General features: G+C 41.4%; 3 protein-coding genes across 3 annotated transcripts; 2 read left to right on the top strand and 1 right to left on the bottom strand.

Moving 5' to 3' along the window:
* Positions 1-470: 470 nt before the first annotated feature.
* LOC124196438 (1-phosphatidylinositol 3-phosphate 5-kinase-like) lies at positions 471-7,346 on the bottom strand. Its single transcript, XM_046591513.1, has 12 exons — positions 7,028-7,346; positions 6,424-6,955; positions 5,364-6,362; positions 3,920-5,301; positions 3,743-3,854; positions 3,522-3,683; positions 2,133-3,448; positions 1,781-2,046; positions 1,382-1,711; positions 1,143-1,304; positions 922-1,059; positions 471-849 (listed from the first exon to the last, which is right to left on the bottom strand). The coding sequence occupies exons 1-12, from the start codon at positions 7,336-7,338 to the stop codon at positions 815-817; spliced, it is 5,745 nt and encodes a 1,914-aa protein (XP_046447469.1). The 5' UTR covers positions 7,339-7,346; the 3' UTR covers positions 471-814.
* A 248-nt stretch (positions 7,347-7,594) lies between these two features.
* On the top strand, positions 7,595-13,014 carry LOC124196439 (vacuolar protein sorting-associated protein 8 homolog). Its single transcript, XM_046591514.1, has 18 exons — positions 7,595-7,735; positions 7,828-7,923; positions 7,990-8,172; positions 8,268-8,419; positions 8,526-8,703; positions 8,772-9,011; positions 9,080-9,388; positions 9,446-9,571; positions 9,630-9,878; positions 9,943-10,082; positions 10,149-10,498; positions 10,568-10,920; positions 10,989-11,251; positions 11,323-11,640; positions 11,729-12,195; positions 12,252-12,386; positions 12,457-12,767; positions 12,824-13,014. Exons 1-18 carry the CDS (start codon positions 7,706-7,708, stop codon positions 12,920-12,922), a joined length of 3,999 nt encoding a protein of 1,332 aa, XP_046447470.1. The 5' UTR covers positions 7,595-7,705; the 3' UTR covers positions 12,923-13,014.
* A 140-nt stretch (positions 13,015-13,154) lies between these two features.
* On the top strand, positions 13,155-15,519 carry LOC124196440 (inactive pancreatic lipase-related protein 1-like). The gene is made up of 8 exons (XM_046591515.1): positions 13,155-13,470; positions 13,526-13,861; positions 13,941-14,112; positions 14,188-14,339; positions 14,413-14,579; positions 14,645-14,933; positions 14,993-15,173; positions 15,257-15,519. The coding sequence occupies exons 2-8, from the start codon at positions 13,825-13,827 to the stop codon at positions 15,312-15,314; spliced, it is 1,056 nt and encodes a 351-aa protein (XP_046447471.1). The 5' UTR covers positions 13,155-13,470; positions 13,526-13,824; the 3' UTR covers positions 15,315-15,519.
* The last annotated feature ends 2,136 nt before the right edge of the window (positions 15,520-17,655 follow it).

Below are 17,655 nucleotides of genomic sequence, written 5' to 3'. Positions count from 1 at the left end.
CACAATTGAATATTTCCCTCTAATTAAACTTCTTTATCGAAGCCATACAAATGACTTGATTCAATGATGTTATATTTATAGCTAAATCATAAGCATTGTGGGCGTATTTCTTAGTATTTCATTAAAATGAATCGTAGGACTAGGTTTTTCAAGGTAATCCGCCATTGGAAACGATTTCAAAAAGATGGTTGATCGATTTTTAGTTGTAGCGCAACAATTGGAGTGCTCGCATCCCCAATTCTGACATTCTCCGCGTCGTTATAAATGTAGCATGCTATTTTTGTTTTTCTCATCAACAAAGTTCAAGGAATCTGTTCGATTGGGAATTCGTTTGATTAATAATTCCAGCCCTCCAAGTGTGGTGAAGCAACAATCGTATGTATATACGGAATTTATTTAATCGATACCCATGTGAGTTTTCTCAGACACTTACTTGTCCAATTTCTGCTGACGTTAGTATTACAAATATGCTGCTGCAAGAAGAGTTTATTATACGTGATGTCGACTACAGCGTAGGATTATATAACTCCACATTTGAACATGTGTTAAAAACAACGAATAATATTTGATGCCTTATTGAACTGATAGACTATATGGGATGTAAAAATATACATAACATCGAAAGAAAAAGTTCAACAATATGGACACTTGGAGTAGAGTGGCATTCACTTTCATAGTTTTGAGTTTCTTTAGTTTTTAACTATTATTTTACAGGTTGTTACATGAGTGGATGATTAAAAGATTGATATTAAGTGGATGTTTCCAGTTTAACTTTTGGCGATTGGTCACTGCGATTGGCGATTGAACACGCTCCTCAGTCCCAAAAACTAGGCACAGAAGTAAAATATCCTGAGGAAATATTTAAAAAAAAAAGGAAACCATTAAAGACTTGTTTGTCTTGTATAGTGCGTAGAAACCTACGGTTCATGGCCTCGCAGAAACGTGTACGATACAGTTCAGGGGATACCACTGTAGGCATCTTTCCTTGTCCTCCCAGTATGCCAGACGACTTGACAAAAGTTTCAAGCCGCTTGTCCCAAGTGAATGTACGAATGTAATCTAAAAGATACACGATTTTTTTTTTTTTTAAGTCCTTGCAAAGAAAGTTAAAAGGAACAATAATCGATCGAAAAGACTCTTACCTATTAGACCGACGATCAGTTGATTGTTGTCGTCATCAATGCCCACCAAGAGAGAGTAGTCCATCACCAGTTGTGAGGCTAAAAACTGAGTGTCTGTACTGAGAGCTTTGTTGAGAACGCTCTGAGAGTAACCGCGAACGTAAAGAGGATTGTCCCAAGTCACTGCAATTCCGGGGAAAAACAAACAGAAACTGGAGTTACACAACAACGAAATGATCAAAAAGAGACCAAAGACAAACTTTGCACAAAGTTCTCATCAAGGAGAACACAATCGCTCATCTCGGCTTCGGTGGCTGACACAAGGCGATTGCGCTCCGAGCCCTTGAGATCGAATTTTCGGGTGACATTCTTCTTGTAAAAGAGGTTTTCCATGACTAGAAGATCTTGTTTGCTAGCCACGTTTGTCTGGGCGTTCTTGAACACGATGCGGAAGGCGCCGACAATCTTGCAAAAGGCCGTCGGGCGATTTTCTCTTTGAGCGCGATGAGTGTAACTTATGTAATTGGGCACCAAATCAACGAATGACTGGATTTCCATTTTTGACATTTGTTTCAACACAAAACGGTCATCTATTAATCAAAGGAAGTGTTAAGAATCTATAGAAAACAAAATACTAAAAATATCTCAGCCGTTTTTACCTAATGTTTTACAAAAGGTGGAACCTGACTTGCCCCCGGAAGCTGCCCATGGAGCGCATCGAGCCAAGGAACGGATGAAGCGATCCTCGCCGGCAGGGAAGACTTTGGATCGTAATGCGCGGAATTGTTCCGCGTAGTAAACACGGCAGTAAAATTTGGTATTCGAGTCACTGAACTGGATCTCTAAATGCTGATTGGAAGCCAAAGCTCCGGCAGGAGGAGCCTGGGCAATTCCGGAAGTCGAAGAGGATCCATAACTTCGGCCACTAAATAATAGAAGACAAAATTAGAAGACTGGAATTTTTTTTTTTTTGCACATTTCTGGCTGAAAAGAAATTTTTTTCCCACTGACCCCGGTTCTTCGCGTTCGATGTTGTCAAACCATCGATCCGGTCCAATTGGAGACGACGTTCGAGTTGGCGAGGAAGGGCCGACCTGATCTGCTAAATCTGCTTGCAACTCGGACAGCTGCTGTTCATAGTCGACTGATGCTAATGCATAAGCAATGATGGAGGAGGGCTCGTTTTGGTAGACGACTAGCGGGAGTGAGGAACCGGGTGGTAGGAGATGGTGCTCCGTAGAAGGAAATGGCATCGTTAATAACGAGGGTCCTGGTCCAGTCATCGACAGAAGGGCCCCCAAAGACACTCGAGTTTGTAACGGAGTCACCGGTAGGGCTGCTACTGATGATTTCGATTCGCTGCCCTCCAGATGTTCGTTGCTGACTTGCGAAACGGAGCGACTACGGTGATCCAGGGATGACCCTATTTCCGACTGCTGCTCGACACTAAACTGAAAATCGACGCTGCTTCTGGGGTGCAGAAAAGGGCTTTTGGAAGGTGAGCTGGATAACGACGACGGAGACATGCTGTGTTCACTCATCTTGCGGCTCGAATCGGCCACCGAGTCATCGCGCGAAGAGTTGGGCGAAATGGTGAAGATCGGCGGAGCCGGTGGAAGAGGTTTGACATCAACGGATTCGTTCTCGGACGGTTGGACATTTTTCTGCGTGGGCTTGGAGGCTGAAGACTTGTCTTCTTTCTTCTTAGCAGCCACTACTTCCTGTAACCGACCGTTCCACGAGCAAACCGTATCGGCGATAATACGCTTGAGGAGAACTTCGTGGTCCGCTATAAGCCACAAGGATTCTTCGCCACCGCCGGGCGAACTAACTTGTTGAAGGTTAGGTGAAGTCAACATCAACTGGATCTCTTCGACACGTTTTCGAAAGCGGGATCGCTCTTGGATCTGCTGCTCCACCATGGCAACGACTTGATTTTCCAACTTTGTTCCCGTGCATTCTGCCGTCAGCGCTTTCAACCATTCGCCGATGGCCGAGTAGAGACCGTGACCGAATTGGGCAACTAGCCGAATCTCTTCGATAAGTTGAGGTAAGAGATCGGGTTCGAGTGAAATTGCGATGGCAGGTTGGGCGAGTACGATTTCCTTGAGAACGATTGGAGCGTACTTGAAAGAGGCGACAAGATCCCGACAGCCAAAGTAGTGGAAATGCTCGGTATGCAGTGGATGAGGACACGCGCAAACCGGAATGGAATGAGGACTGGTCAGCTGGCGGCGACAGTAGGCATGCCCATAGAAGCGCAGTTCCAAATACTTGGCAAAGCTGAAATGCCACGTTTCTGTGGACATTGTGGAAATGGGAGAAACCTACAACAACAGAAAAGACATCAAAAGTTTTGAAAGAGCTCTGCAGAAGATAGGCCAAACACTAGGAACTTGCCTGTTTGCATTTTTTACACCACGACCACATGAGGATGGATCGATCGTCAGCAATAGAAGTACCCGACGAGACAGCGTTGCAATTGACCGAATTTGCCAACTGCCGGATAATCACTACGATGGACGAAGTGTCGTGAACGAAGCGACGGACGTGAGATGCCATCTGATTGTTTGTCTCATAAGAAAAATGATATTTCTAAATTTAAAATGGAAAGATGGTACCGGCGATTGACATGAGGAAGACGGGCAGGTGTAATTCTTATGGAAACAGTAGCGCTCCAGGAATCCTCCTAACGTGATGTCGTTTCTACCATAAAAATCCATTTCTACAACCCTGGATTTACATTAAGTTAATATGAATTAAAAGAAGAGGAAAAAAATTGCATTATTTCAAATTACCAAGGAGCAACGCAGTATTGGGGAGCGACTGTGGAAACAGGTTGGCAAAAGCTGGAAAATAAAGCGCAAAGTTTTTGAAGATTGAACGGGTCCAGGCAATCTTTAAGCCCTCCTCCCTCCGCTTGGTTTTCCTCTTCGGCAATGTTCTCCCAATCGTCACTACTGGACAGTGACAACTTGGTCTTGACCACTTGATCATGCGGTTTGCATCCAGGACGGACTCCCCTGGCGCGGAAGTCACTAAGCAAACCAAGTAGCTCAGTTCGCGATATTGCGGGCGTGATTCTAGCCCGTAGAAAAGGGTGGATCAAACTCCTCTCGGATATAGGATCTATCGTTGAATTATCGCCGTTCATTCCATCTTCCTGGCCGTAGCGTATCTTGCGCGGCGGTGATTCAGTCTGTTTGAGCTGTTGCGAGTAGTACAGCACCTCCGGTAAGAATTTTCTCAAAGGGGCGTTACGGCCGGCCTCGGTTTCCAGATAGGGTAAAGGATGGCGGATGAGTGGTGAAATGGAAAGAATCGTGTCCTCCATGGCTTTGCGGAACAACATCGAATTGGTTGCTAGCGATGAACTTTGTATGCTCAGTGATTGCGACGGCTGCTGAATGGGAGTTGAACTCAGTGACTGATCGCCCTGACGGATGCGCAAATATTCGTGAAGAGGATCATCCAATTCTCGAACAGGTCTGAGATCGGTCGAGCTGATATCGTCCGGAGTATTACTTTTCTCCACCACTTGGACCGACGAGACATCCGTGTTGGTCCCAGGACTCATCAATGAGTCGCTATCAACAATCACCAGACTGCTGCTCTCGAAAGTTAAGTTATCGTCGAGACGAGTGCTGTCTAGAAGTGGAGCATCATCGGAATTCGGTACAGTCTCGGTTCCGTCGAACATCTCCGTCTTGCATCCAAGCATTTTAGGAATGGCGAATTCGTCGGCTAAGAATGCGCGTTCTAGTCGTCCGTTATAACAAGCAAATGTCATGAACTTTAACACTTTTTTCACTTTACGCAATTCAAAGTGGCTGGCGCCACGCAGTAACACAGTGGCGCCCAATCTCGGTTGGCAACCGTCGAAGAACATGAGTGTCTTTGTCGAGTTATTCCTATCCAGGGTCAGAGTCTCAACGTGGAATAAACGACAGGATCCTAATTTCGGACGACTGAGCTGGTGGGCATCGATGGATGGTACAATGTCCGCCTGACAACATCTCGAAACCCGGTCCATCACTGAGGGCTTAACATTAAGCACCAATGTGATGCCTAAATTGTAGAGGAATTCTTGTGCTAAACCCGACACAACCTTTTCGACTAGCAATACCTCAGGTTTAAATGCAGCGATTTTTGCCACCGCATTTTTCAAATATTCATTTTCCTGTTAAAATTAGAGAAAATATTGAAATACAAATTGGTCATTTTCAAGTTAATTGATTTTACCTGCATCATTAGCGGTTCCAAGGAAATTAATTTGCTCTCGACTCGTTGGTAGTCGATAGCGGAGCTGAGAAGAAGGATATTGGGATCGTGTGACCATCTAGGCATCGATCGATTTGCCACATTTTTGGAACAAACTACGCCATGCACAATTTTCGAGTCACTTTTGACTCCGCCAGGGATTTTTTTTATGTGGATGTACTGTCTGATGTCCATCTCATCATCATCGTCTCGCACGTCGGGTCGAACGGTATGGGCAAGACTTTGAACCAAAGGCATAAGAACATCGGCCCAAGAAAAAGAAAGACCTTGCCAACTGAGAAGTTGTTTCATAAGTCTTTGGATGTGTTCGAAAAAAAGGCGCGACTCTTGTGTGATGGGGGGCAATGGAAGGGCGAATGCCTCGGCTTGGGGCACAGTTGGAGAGCTCAGTGCTGCCGGATTCGGACTGTTCAGATCGGTAGAAAGAGAAAGTTCTTCGTTCTTCTTCGGTGGCAAAACGAGAAGATGATTTCTACGGCCCAAACCGTCCATCATGTCCGTATCTGGAGCAGGTAAATGAGACGCAGTAGACTGACGATGAAATTGTTGTTCACCTGTGTTGATCTGAACGTGATATTGCCGGTCCTCTTGCATGCCGATCTGTCGTACCCAAAGCGGTTCTTGCGTATCCTCTGGTTCGACGATTTCAGCAACTTCAGTGTTGTTAGACGACACAAGGGAATCGTTCATCGAAGACGTTACATCGCTGTTTTTTGGCCGGTAGAGGGAATAGCCATCGATAAAAGTTTGATCGGTCAACGAGAGGCACTCTAAAAAGCCTGCATCGACGAGAGCCTGCCCGATGGCTGTTGCTTGAATCCGTGAACTAGCCTTGTCCTGAACCAACAACCAATCTACAATTTCGCTGCCTGCACAACAGTTTGTGATGCTTCGCAACTTGTAGCGATGGTTTTGCAATAATATTCCACGGACAGGGTGAACGATTTCCTCGTGAAGAGTCTAACAATACAAATAATTTTTGATAAAAAAAAAATGTTTTTTATTGCTATGAAAATAATACCTTGAGTTGGGAGGAATCGTGAAGAAGAACTTTTCTTTCAGCAGAAGACAAAAGAGGTTGGTTCGTTGAAGAACCTGAAGTAAAGCGTTCCTCTTGGAAGCTGAGAGAAATTCTGCGTTTTAAAACCGTCTTCCGACTTTTCTGTTCGCCACTGCTGTCGACTCCTTCACTGCGGGAAGCGCTATTTGGTTGCAAAAGGGCTAATTTTTTCTGAAGATCTTCTTGGATTTTGGAAAGGTCTGTGGATCCATCGGTAGAAGGATCAATTGATTTCAGACAGGACAGTACAATGTGACAGCAATAGGTGCAAGCTCTAAGATCACCAGAATAACCCATAAGTTTCCCTGGAACTTGCTGGTGGCAACATCTCGAACAGAATATCTGCCCACAGATCCTACAGTGGTGGCGTCTTCTTAGTGCAGTGAACTTGTAACTACATTCATAGCATTCTTTGCTGACGGAATCTGGCATCCAATATTGTTTAAACTCTGCTTCACTATACATTCCTTTCTGAGCCAGAAGATTGGATACCCTAAAAATAAATATAATTGAATTATAATTTATCACCGTTATTATCACATTTTTACAGGCATTTTACTGTTACCTAGTAAGTACACTGACTAGAGTTCTTCCTTCGCAGTACTGCACAGGAAGGCCACCTTCACCTGTGTAAGTGATGTTTGAAACTGTGGATTCTCCTGATTGAGAGATATCATCTCGACTCGAAGAACGAGACGGTGGACAGGGAACTTCGCTTGCTCCATTAACTACCTCTTTAATGGTAGGGGGTGGATTTTTGTTGTTGATTCCAAACCAACGAGCAAATGTTGATCGAATACCAGATTGTTGTGATTCCGGAGGAGCAAGCGGGGCAAATTCCGTCAATTTGGTCGGTGATTCTAAACTTTTTGCCATGATTTTGTATCTTCAATAAAAATGTTACAGTTCACATCTGGTGCGATAGCCAGCACTGGTTCCATAAGAAGTAATCAATCGTCGTTTTTTACTTGGCCCTCGTTTGTTGACTATGTAGTGTATAAAAACTAGCAGACGACTTAGGTAGGCGGAGAACTGTCAAAAACAGCCGCTCGACTTTCTTCTCAGCTGATGTGATTGTTATTAAATTCACGTTTGTGTACCCCCTGCTCTTAAGCCTTAAGCACGTATTGCATTGGGATTCCCTATAGATTACACAAAATAAGAAAGCTTCACGGAAGTGGTTTTCACCGATTAGGGCTGGTTTCATTTCGAAACACTGACGAGTCATATATTTTAAGGAAATATGTCGGAGAATGGAGAACCACAGCTTGAAGTATGAGCATTCTCACAAAGGCCTATTATTTGTTGGCTTGGCTAAATAATTAGTTTGAGTAAACCATGAGTACTTACATTACCTTTTCACAGGTATTGGCTGCATCAGAAAAAGGACAAAATGTTGTGTTTGAAACCTCTTCCCTTGATGAAACAGCCTCATCAGTAGACTTTGATCTTCAAAATGAGGTATGATTTTATAATGTGGGCATTTGTCACAAATTGATTTCATTATGGATTTCTTTTTATTATCAGAACTGGCAACTCAACAGCTTAGACTCATCTGTGGCAAACTCCAGTGACAGTGAAGAAAAAATTTCTCTCTCAAATTCAAAACCTTCTTCTTTGCCACCAACACCATGTAAACGTATTGAACATGGGATCATACTTAAGCAGCTTGTATTGAAGGGCATTTCATCCCAATTGATGACTGCTCAGGTAAATTCCACACAGTAATAATCATTAAGTATACATTTTTTTATTGTGATTTTACATTTAATATTCTTTCACATTATCCTTTGTGACTTTATTAGGTAAAATTAAAATCCAAAGATGCAACATGTCTAACCGTTTCCAACTGGATTGGTATAGGCACAAAAAATGGTTTAGTTTTGGTGTTTGATGTCACACAAAATTTGAAATGGTTTTTGGACACACTTGATGTCCTTGGAACAAAACAGTCAAGGTAATATTTAATAATAGCATAATTTAATTATTCAAATGATGAAGTAAATTTATTTCTCTATGTATTTAAATATTGTTATTGCAATTAATTTTTATTATCAATCTAGTGAGTCTCCAAATGGATGGGGAAATGCCATTTCAGCAATGGCTTTTAACTGTGATCATAGTAGACTGTTGGTTGGAAATGCTTGTGGCCACATTCTAGAGTATGATATGAAAGATGGGAAGCTAGTCAGGACTTTAAATGATGTCCACCCACCTGAAGCAGCTATTCTTCATTTAAAAGTAATATTTTTTTTTCCAATTTATAAAATAAACAGTCATCATGGTAATGTACATTTCTTTCATATTAGTTTACAGATTTGTCTACTCTTGCTCTTCTGTGCGATAGTGGAGGTAGTGTTTTTGAACTTGGTTTTAAGAGGACTTTGGGAGTTAGAGGCGTTGACACCCGATGCCTATTTTCGGGAAGCCGAGGCGAAGTCTGCGCTTTAGAACCGTTGAGAACTACAGACCAAGATTTAAATATCGGCTTCGATTTTCACTCTAAATGGGAACCGTTGATAGTTGTTGCCATGGCTACACTTTCCAAAGTATTTATTTTTCCCTCCTTATTTAACCTTTTTGTCATCCCACTAAATTGATTTTCAATATGAAATAGATTTTAATAGTGCAAATACGGCCAACCACTAAAGTTATCTACAGCCAACTGTTAAGCGGGGATGGTCGAAGCCCTCCTTGTCTTGGTTGGCACTTTGTAGCTGTCCATAGCCAGCAACGAGGAAGGAGCATAGAACCCGTTTTGGCTTATGGTCGGCATAATGAACTTCACTTCATCCAGTTAAGCGTTGATGAAGAACGACGTCGACTCCGCTATCATCCTCTTCTTCGTTTCCAACTTGACTTTAATCTTCGTGGATTACAGTGGCTTGATCCTCGTATGCTCGCTTTATTAGATTCTGAGCAACAAGTAAGACTTATACATATAAAATTCCATAAATGATCATTAATTTAACGTTGAACTTAGGTCCATGTTGTAGACATTAAAACCCAAGAATCTGTTGATGTCGTCGACTTGTCTGGCTTTAATTTAGTCAACTCAGCTCCGTTCTTTCAGGGTTTGGCGACTGGTGGTAACGTCAGTGAAGCTTTGGTAAAAATTTTGCTTTTGTGAACCAAGCGTATGTCGTGAAACTTATTTTGTGTTGCAGGCTCTTGTTGGAACCGAAGCGTGCTACAACTCGATGGCCAGTTGCGCTGGTCAGTTATTATTACTCTGTGCGACCAGCTTGCGTTCCGTTGGTCTACGACATTGGGACGAAAGATTGGATTTGCTCGTTTCGCAGTCACGGCCTGAAGAAGCCATCCATCTAGGTTTGCGCATGTTGAACGGTAAAGCTAAAGCCATGCACGGATTAAAGGGCACCCCGAACCAGCGTAAAAGACAATTAAGAGACAAGGTAATATTTTTTTTAAATGTGATGATTATTGCCTTGTTAACAAATTATTGTCATTTTTTTTTAGGAGATTGACATTCTCAATGCTTACGTTGAACGAGTTTTGATTCCTCTTGTAATGCAAGAACCCAGTATGGTTAGCAGTGGCCGAAATCTTAGTTCAGTCATCGAATTGTGTATCGACGTTTGCGTTCAACTTCAAAAACAGTAATTGAAATTTTGGATTCACTGATGATGAAGCATTATTTTAACATGGTTTCCATTTTATCGTAGATCGTTGCTTTTTGATGAAATTTATCCAAGAATTTCGTCGTTCGAAGTGGCCCGAGACTGCTTCCTTCAACTGTTAGAACCCCACTTTCTCAACGACCGTTTGCAATCTATCTCACCTTCTATTATGCAGCAATTTGTAGCCCTTTATGAAGATAAGGGCTGGCTTGAGGCTCTGGAGAGCTGCATCAGCCACGTCGATGTCTCTAGCTTGGATCTGCATCAGATTCTGACGTTGTCGCATAACCAGGGGTTGTGTCACGCTTACCTTTACGTGCATACACGGGCGCTTCAGGATTACGTCAGTCCGCTGGAAGATCTGATGAAACAGTTGCAAGGAGCAGTCAAATTAGGTTCAGCATTATATAACATGATTCCATAAAACTAACTAGTTAACCATTCCATGTACCGTATACCCTTAGGTCCGCCGTATTCTGAACAAGATCTCAAATTGGGCCACGTCATCCTGGTCTACATCTCATGTTGTTTGGCTGGCAGGGCTTATCCCGTTGGAGAAATTGACGAAGATTCCCGTGTTAAAGTCAAACATCAAGTGTTAACTAGTCTGACGTGCCTGCACAGTAAACGAGCTTCGGAGGATGAGCCTCCATATCCATTCCTGCGCACTCTACTAGAGTTTAATACCCAAGAATTACTCAATGCTCTTTCATTAGCTTTTGAAGAATCTGAATTCATTGGCGAGATGGGAGCAAGACGCCAGCAGAGAGTAATAGACATTCTGGTTGAAATTATGATCAACTCGTCTCAGTTTTCGGTAAACATCTTTTTCTGCCTAATAGTAATTCTAACTTGTTTGTAACTTGTTTATAATTATTGTTACAGCCGGATCAGATTTGCTCTCTTTTCACATTCATTGCTCGTCAAATAAGTCGCTCACCTCGCCACGACTCTATTCATTTGGAACGTGGTCTTTTTCAGCAGCTTGTAGATTTGGTCTGTTCTTTGTCTTCTAAAGAAACTCGAGTTCAGAGTAGATTCGAAGAAAGGCAACAAGCACTGCTTCAACTTCTTCAGATTAAAGGCCAGCTATCATTGGGAACAGAAGATGAAGAAAAGCTACTTGAACAAGCTCAATCCGCTAAATTGTAATATCATTTAAAATCAAAAATCAATTTGAAACCATTTTCACATTCAATTTATAATACTTTTTTATTAGTTATCGTGTATGCGAGTATATCTACGAGCAGCGCCAAGATTGGGAAAATGTGTTCCAGTGCTACATTGACGATACCTCTCGCCACGGCGACATTCTTCACTTCCTGCGGAACGTTTTCACTGAATCTGTTGCATCCAATGTCCAACTGATGGAACGATTGATTTTGAAACATATCCAACTGCTAGTCCAACTAAACGCAACTTCATTGGCCGTCTTTTTGGCTGTTAACAAACCTGCATTAATTGATGAGGCGGTCACTGCCCTGATACCTTTTCCAAATGAACGATATCGTTTTCTTGAAGCTATTCTTGATTTGGCGTGAGTTTTAACTTAATTTTTATCGACTTATTTTACATTGATGCTTCAAATTTTAAAAGACGATGTTCTCTTACCTCCGTTGAAATAGGACTCAAGATATAGATGGGGCAACCAATACTGCTGTTTTGATCGATGATGACGGTCATTGTATTGAGCAATTTGCTGAACTTATGGCGGAGCTAGAGCCGGAGCGACTTACGTCTTACGTTCAACTAGCCGATATCCCACATCTGCCGCGTTTGTTAGAAATCTGTCGCAAGTTTGCCGTTGTCGAAGCTGAGGCGGCAATTCTTGAACGTCAAGGAGAGATAACAGCCGCTTACGATTTACTACTCGGCCAGCTTCAAGGTTCCATTAAACAACTCTTTGTTGAAACAGAGGGTTGGCAAGACTTCGAGGCTGCTTCTCAATCAGTAATTGATTTTTGTCAGCGACAAGCAAGTTCTTTAACAGAAAAGGAACGCGAAAGGGTTTGGTTAACCCTTCTCGACGAGTTGCTTCTTCCGCAAAGAAGCTTGAAGGGAAATCCGGATGCTTCCGCTTCCATCATCTCAGGTTTTGGAAATTTTTATTTAAAAAAAGGCCGTCCGTTAACAATTAACGATTTTAAGGTTTGAGAGAAGTTACTCAAAAAGTCGTGACAAGCATCCAGGGTCAAATAAGCTTAACTAAAGTGTTACCTCGTTTGATTGAGGATCCCGAAACAACAGGAGGCACTTTAGGGGATCTTCGCCAACTTATAATGGGTAACACAAAAAAAAAAATCTAATTCATTGAGGTAAAGTTTTTTTAATATAATGATTCATTTATTAACAGGTCTTTTGGATAACTACACGTACGAGACAACATTGCTACGGATCAGCACGCGACTGCTTCAAGGGGATGTACACAGTTTACTGTCTCAGCGCTACCGCCAGTCACGGAAAGGTATTGCGTTGCGTGCGTCCCGCTGCAGCAGCTGTAATCGTCTGCTTCAAAACGGCCGGAATCCATCCATTACTGCATTCCAATGTCGTCACGCTTTCCATAGCAGCTGCTTACGAGGGGAAATCAAGCAATGTATCCGTTGTCAGCCAACACCGATCATTGCAGAGCCAGAGCAAGATGATTCTACTGTCCCTAATCAAGTAAAGAGTTTTGTTGAATGTAATTGTTATTTTTCTAACTCTTTGTCATTTTCCAGGAGCAGTTGCCAGTTCCTCAGTTGTCACCTGCTCAGCTGGATTCGATCTACAAGGCAAGAATCGGATTGTCCTCTGCATTACAGAACCTATTCGAGTGATACCCAAATATTTATCCAGTATGAAACTTTTTCGATAAAACTATTCAAATTGTTGACTTATTATTGCAAATACGACTTGAATGTGCGTGTTACGTATAATTTCTTGTTGGGTTCATTCACAATCCTAGAAGGAAAGAGAACGTTTCTCGTATATTTTCCCGTTTATACAATAACTGTACAGCGCCCATCACTTGATGATTGCAAAAAAAGGCATTTATTCAGATTTAGACATTAGTTGGCTAAAATTGTCTGGCCTGTCATCCAAAATGATCCAACATGTTTCCATAAGTTGGTTGGAATGATCCGACAATCACTTAGCCCCATTAAAAATCCTTCAAGGTTTAATTTGAGGTCTGTCACCCCAATCAATGAAAATTCATAATAATTAACTTTTATGTGAATCTGGTCATAAGTTTCTTTGCGATATAATCAATATCTGTTTGTGATGGTTGGACGGTTTATGCTGAGTTGCTGAGTTGGTGACAGTGTGACACGAACAATTTACAAGTTCCATCACGCTATATGGTCCCCCTCTGTTTATGAGCAAAGTAATAATACAGTCCATTCCATTTTTCTCTATTTTTAATGTAATGTTATCTTAAGGGAGTTAGAAGAAAAAACAACGGTGCACCTGTAACCCACTGCTGAAATCTTTCTGCTAGTCATACCTTTACTCCACCGGGATTTTAAGAATTATACACCGTCAGTTTGTAAAGTGATAATCCTTCTTCAAGGCTTGATTTGTCAAGGTCGTGTCCTTGTTTAACTCAAATATTATGGGCTGAAGAATCCAAGAGGTAAGGCAGTCGTACAGCACCTCGCAACAAGTCAACAACGAGGATCGCTCCGAACATCGAAAACAACATTTCTAATTATCACACTTCACATCTTTCACGGTTACAATGAAGCTGTTTGTTGTTTTAATGATGGCAATTTTCGGTAAGTAATATAACATAGAGTTATCTTTCCACATCAGTTGATAGCATAAAACGTTTATCGTCCTTTTTTTCCTGTTCAGATCGGACCACTCCCCAAACTATTGGTGCCACAGTTGGAGCCTCTATTGGAGATATTCTAATTCCTCGGCAAGATACACTTTCGAATCGTGTCGTCTCATTCATTGCAAGTCACATCTTTAACTCGAATGTCGCACCTCAGTTAAGCGACGTCCGATTTTTTCTCTGGACCAGGTTCGTGTTTTAGTCATATATTTATTAATTAAGCGTCCTTATTTCATTTTTTCTTTGGTTTGCATTGAAATGTAGATCAAATCCCAATTTTGGTTTACAACTTCTGATTAACCAACCGGATGTATTAAATCGGTCAACTTTCAACCGCCTCCGTCCGGTCAAAGTTCTTATTCACGGATTTGGTGGAAATGGAACGACTGATCGCTTTGTGTCAAAAGCCCGCTACGGTAAGCTATTCACAATTTTCAGCAAACTCTGTAAAAGATGGTAAAATTGATTAACTTCTTTTTTTATTATTAGCTTATTTGCTGCTGGGCGATTTCAACGTCATCACAGTTGACTGGCGTTCTCTTGCTGAATATCCCAACTATGCCCGCGCTGCCCTTAGCACGACGCCAGTCGGCATTTACGTTGCCAAATTCCTGGACTTTTTGATATCTCAGGGCACTTCGTCGTCATTACTCCATGTAAATATACTTTAAATTTATCGATTGCATCCTATATACAACTGACATTTATAACCCTTTTACAGGTTATTGGTTACAGCTTGGGAGCTCATGTGGCCGGTAGTGTCGGAAACTCTCTTCGCCTCGGTCGCCTTCCGCGAATCACAGGACTCGAACCAGCTTCCGGTGGCTACGAACGAATTGAGAAACTGAGAAGTTTGAGCTCCAGTGATGCCGATTTTGTTGATGTGATTCACACCAACGCACACGTCCTCGGTCTTGGCACCACTACGCCTATCGGCCATGCCGATTTTTATCCCAACGGCGGCCACTGGCAATATGGTTGTCTCTGGAACACGGAATACGATTCCTTAAGTAAGTATTTATAGCATGACTCCATCGAGTATTCCTTACTATTTTTTTTTTCTATTCAGTTCATTGCAGTCACGGTCGATCGACACACTATTTCATCGAATCAATCTTGGCTGGGCCCACCAAATTCCTGTCATCGAGGTGTCCAAGTTATTTGAAATTCAATCTCGGTATCTGCGGTGATTGTCGGGATCCACTTGACAGACACAATTGTGTTTCCATGGGAGAATTCGCCTCTCCGAGGTAATATACTTACATTATTTTATTTCATTTTTAAATTAACAGTCAGATTGTAATTGTTTTCTAATACTATTTAAATTCCACAGTGCCTCTGGAACTTACTTCCTGTACACCAATCCCACTTCACCTTACTCGATCGAATAATAGCTCGGAAAGTTTTGAATAATGTATACCGACCGCCATCACGACGCCTGCTCCCAAAGTCTCTATCAAGGCTTGAAGAACAGTATGGAAAAAGATTTATCCTTATAGGATTTTAATTTTTGAATCTAAATTGTAACACGAAATGTAGTGTTTTAAATTCGCTGTACAGTACTCAATAAAAAAACACGTAATTTTCTCATCTGTTTTATATTTGAACCTGCTTATTTTAGTTTCCAACGTAGAAGCCGAATGCCTATACCTAAGTCTAGCTATATGAGGCTATGGGCCATTGGGCCAAGATTTTTAAAGGGGTCATAGAAGAAATTCAAACACTCGTCAGGGCGGAATTGACGAAAAACAACAATACAGTTATCGAACTTCTGTCTTGTAGAGATCTAATCTTATCTTACATGCAGTCACACAGGTACAGTGGTACACACATGCTGATCCCCATACTATGCTATGATTTTATAACATCTAGTTCAGACAGATTGACTTGTTTGCTATGGAATTCTCTGACAAGAAGAACAGGGGGATTTCAACCCATAAGCAAAAGGCTCATACTTTGTCTAGACTATCAGGTTGATTAATGGCATCAAAGCAATTCCCTGTTATTTCCTATGTCAGAGGGGATTCAACTCCCCAGTAAGCATACGTCCATCATCTGTCGTTTTAATATCTCGCGACTTTTGCTGGACACGAACGAATTTCGAAGATGAAGAAAAGGGTAGCGAGAATTCTTCGTGACATGTCAATGTCAATCAGCGAAAAGAAGATTGTCAAGTCATGGTTCATACGACACTGATGTTATTAAATAATTTATCAACTTCATTTTTTGAATCTATCAGCGGCAGCAAATATCTGCCTCTGCAGCAATGATACCTGCAAGTAGCGCTAATAAGTAAGTAATAATTAATGATTGTGTGCATATTCCCGCAAACCCAGCCTAATAGGCTACACAACACCAGCTACAACAGTCTTTTGATTTGTTACGTCACTTCGCCAAACGCCAACGACTTTAAACAGGGTGTCGATGTTGCTCTTACGGTTCAACGCATTTATTATCGCGCGAGAATATTTTGATGCTCAATGTTAATTCGTCTTGTTATATTTCCAGAATGGCATTTTTACAACGTCGAACGTATTTACAGGGATTTGGAGATAATTCACGTTGCTCTACAATACAGACGTACGTGGACTGGACCTAGTCAAGTCTGAGAATCACGTTTACATCAACGTAATAAACATAATGCTAGAAAATTAGAAATTTTGTAATGGAATCAAAACAGAACTTTTTTGTCTCCTTCGAAGTCACGGAAAATGATTTTCGGACCACGAAAAAATGTGATTTGCCTTTGGCAAAGGAGAAAGTACCGCCGTATATTCAGCGGTCATGAGCTTTGACTAAAATAACGGAGAACATCAACCTCGGGTTATTGATTATCACTGTATTATTAGTTTATTACCAAATTAAGTATAGATAAGAGATTGATTTCAAACAGGATTCTTCAAATGCGTAATTTTGTATTGTCGGATCTTTGGTCCACGTGGTATCAGCCCAACCCTCAACAATTTCTGGACACAGCGGACAAGATGATGCGACAGAAACCATCGTCAGAAAAAGGTCCACCTCGATTGTCTCTTAAAAATTAAACCGGTGCATTTGTTGTTTTATTAATCGGATGCCGCCTTGTCTCTTTTGTCGTATTTCTTGCTGAAAATATTCTATCGTTGTGTTTTAGAAAACATTAACTGTTAGATGTTAAAAATGCTGTATTGCCAATCGATGGAAGGACGAAGAATAGTCAAAGAATCGTGTATATATTCTCTGTGTCCAAATGAGAAATCATTATGGATGCAAGTTAGTCCGGTTCTTTTATATACTCTTATACCCGCTCATAACTTTTAGACGTTCAATATTACTCGTGTTTTACTGTTGTTGCCGTCGGTGTATATACGATGAGTTCTCGAGCATATAAGAAATTGTTTTCAGCAGTATTTTCTTGCTGTGCTCAAATCGTGAGATAGTAAATGTATCCTGTAATTTTTTTTTTATAGTGACTAAGAAAAACTAAATCATGAAGCCGATTAATATATGTACAGTGCCTACATGAACGAAAAATATTTTGTGCGCACCAAAAAATTGGATTTCATGAAAATCGACTGAAACCAGCTGAATGTCAACACTCAACACTGCTGATGATGGAACCAGCATCGGCTATTGAAAGCGCTTTCAAATATTTAAAATTCCGCCTCTTTGAAATTGCGAGTCACGTTGTTTGAAGAAAATTATGGTCTTGATTATGGTATTTTGTCACGAAAATTGCTTGTATACAGTAGC

The sequence above is a fragment of the Daphnia pulex genome, chromosome 6 (genome assembly GCF_021134715.1).
Source record: "Daphnia pulex isolate KAP4 chromosome 6, ASM2113471v1".
In the NCBI taxonomy this organism is placed as follows: Eukaryota; Metazoa; Arthropoda; class Branchiopoda; order Diplostraca; family Daphniidae; genus Daphnia; species Daphnia pulex.
The sequence above is the reverse complement of the archived record's forward strand: the minus strand, read 5'-3'. Positions and strand labels throughout refer to the sequence as shown.